Source organism: Coenobita brevimanus, unplaced genomic scaffold, assembly GCF_032717465.1.
Source record: "Coenobita brevimanus isolate Jiangsu-jjx unplaced genomic scaffold, ASM3271746v2 jjx.HiC_scaffold_3631, whole genome shotgun sequence".
In the NCBI taxonomy this organism is placed as follows: domain Eukaryota; kingdom Metazoa; phylum Arthropoda; class Malacostraca; order Decapoda; family Coenobitidae; genus Coenobita; species Coenobita brevimanus.
Window position 1 is genome coordinate 2,921 of NW_027644676.1, and position 2,075 is coordinate 4,995.

Below are 2,075 nucleotides of genomic sequence, written 5' to 3' on the forward strand. Positions count from 1 at the left end.
ATAAACTGAACTCGAATATCAATTAGTGGATTCCTTTGTAGAGGATATAGGAATGATGTGTGTTGAGTTAGCGGTGGTGGGAGGGATGGAGGAGGGAGGAGGATAGGGGTGAGGCAGTGTGGTGGAGGGGGAAAGGGTGGGTTCAGGGAGTGAGGAAGCAGGAGGGGTGATGTGAGGGGGTGTGGAGGATGGGGAAGGTGACGAGGAGGGGGAAGGGGTGAGGTCAGGAAGTGACGAAGGGGGAGGAGGTGTGGATAGGGGAAGGATGGCCTGCTGGCGACTCCTGACCAAAGCCTGGTACTTCTCCTTTGCAGCTGGTATCAGAGCCATCAACTTGTGGAAGGAGTCCTGAAAATAAGCCAATCCAAATCATCATCATCAGCCACTACAGCATTATCAATCTCATATTGTTGTCATCACTATCATCATTGTCATAACAATAATAATAATCATCATTATCATCAACATCATCATCATCACCATCCAGACCCTTATTCCCACATAAAGCAAGGTTGAGGTAGGATCTAAGTATCACCATCATCATCATCACCATCATCATCATCATCATCATCATCATCACCCTACTTTACCCTTTCTACTGTAACTTGGTATAAAACTGACATCTCTCCACCTTCACTGCTGAGTTGTAACATGAGAATAGCACTAGAATATAATGCTAGAAATGAAGTACTATGGAAATCATGTTGAGCCAAAGTACTGTCTCATTCTGCCACTGAGATACGTGAAATAGGCAGCAAAAGGATCAAAACCTGGGCCAAGTTAAGGCAAAAGGACTATAGTGAAATGTTACTCTGACAATTATGGCTTAAATGCAAAACCGTCATTTTACTTCATACTTTTTTCCTTTAATGTATCTGACTCTGGACATATGCTTAACAGTCCTTTCCCTGAGGCCCAGCAGTTCTACAAACCATAGACCTCCACATGTCACCACTTCAGCACTAACACCTGCCACCCATACTGAATACATACTAGGGGTGTCTCATACAGGACTGGTGTAATGGTATTAGTGGGGGTGTTTTTATGGCATGTCAAATTCAAATCCCTTAAACCATTCCATGCCCCAGCCGGGATTCAAATCTGTGTCCATTGGGATAGTGGATCACCTCTCTACTGATTCACCACCTGCTTACATAATGCTACCTGCAGACATGGAGCAATACCTTTTTTACCTCAGCCTGGCCCAGATGTTTGTCCTTTTGCAGATTACTACAGGTGGCTGAATGGCAGAAAAAGACGATGCTACAGCTCAACACACAGTACTGTACTTTCCACACACTTCTTTGCAACAAGTACCATATTCTAGTGTTCATCTACTGTTACAGCCTAGCAGTCACAATGACAAGATGGCAATTTTAGGTCGTTACCATTTAAAAAAATATATATATATATCCTTGCCTTAACCTACTGAGCCTAGGGGATTTTTTTTTTTTTTTTGTCAGTATCTCATTGTACCATTTTTTTTTTTTCCTGCACTCTATTAAACTTCCATCCTTACTCGTCAAACTGCTTCCATCGTTACTCATCACATTGCTTCCATACTACTCATCACACAGCCTCCATCCTTACTCATCATACTGCTTCCATCCTTACTCACCACACACTACTTCCACAAAATAACCAACAAAACCAGCACAAACATCACATGAATTCAAACATAAGTGACTGCACCTGAGCTCCCTGATAATTAATGATGCCAACACAGGAAATGTTTTGCTTGATGTGGGTAAGGCCTCCCAGTTTCTTCAGCGACAGTGCAAATACAACCGGCACCTCTTGCAGTTTTGCTTGTTGTAGTGTCTTTTCCACAGCATCATCTAGACCTCCTGCAGGGGAAGAGTGCCTTATATTACTCTTGCTTCTGCTTGGCCTAAAACTGTCAGCTCTTCATCTTGAATGCTGAGGTGTTGCAAAAGATAAACACTAGAAGGTTATACTAGGCTTCTTTTACATTAACAAGGTCCAGATTTTTTTTCCTGTTGCCACTTATTTCACATAGTCCAGTGACAGAAAAAGGCAATGCTATGGCTCTATATTCCCTCCACAGGATTTTT

At 42.7% G+C, this 2,075-nt stretch overlaps 1 protein-coding gene across 1 annotated transcript; it reads right to left on the reverse strand.

Moving 5' to 3' along the window:
• Positions 1-235: 235 nt before the first annotated feature.
• LOC145390219 (selenocysteine insertion sequence-binding protein 2-like) lies at positions 236-1,847 on the reverse strand (the record flags this gene model as incomplete). Its single annotated transcript, XM_080265219.1, has 2 exons — positions 236-348; positions 1,693-1,847. Coding segments are annotated over 2 exons (268 nt in total), but the record flags the coding sequence as incomplete, so codon positions are not given.
• Between the last annotated feature and the right edge of the window lie 228 nt (positions 1,848-2,075).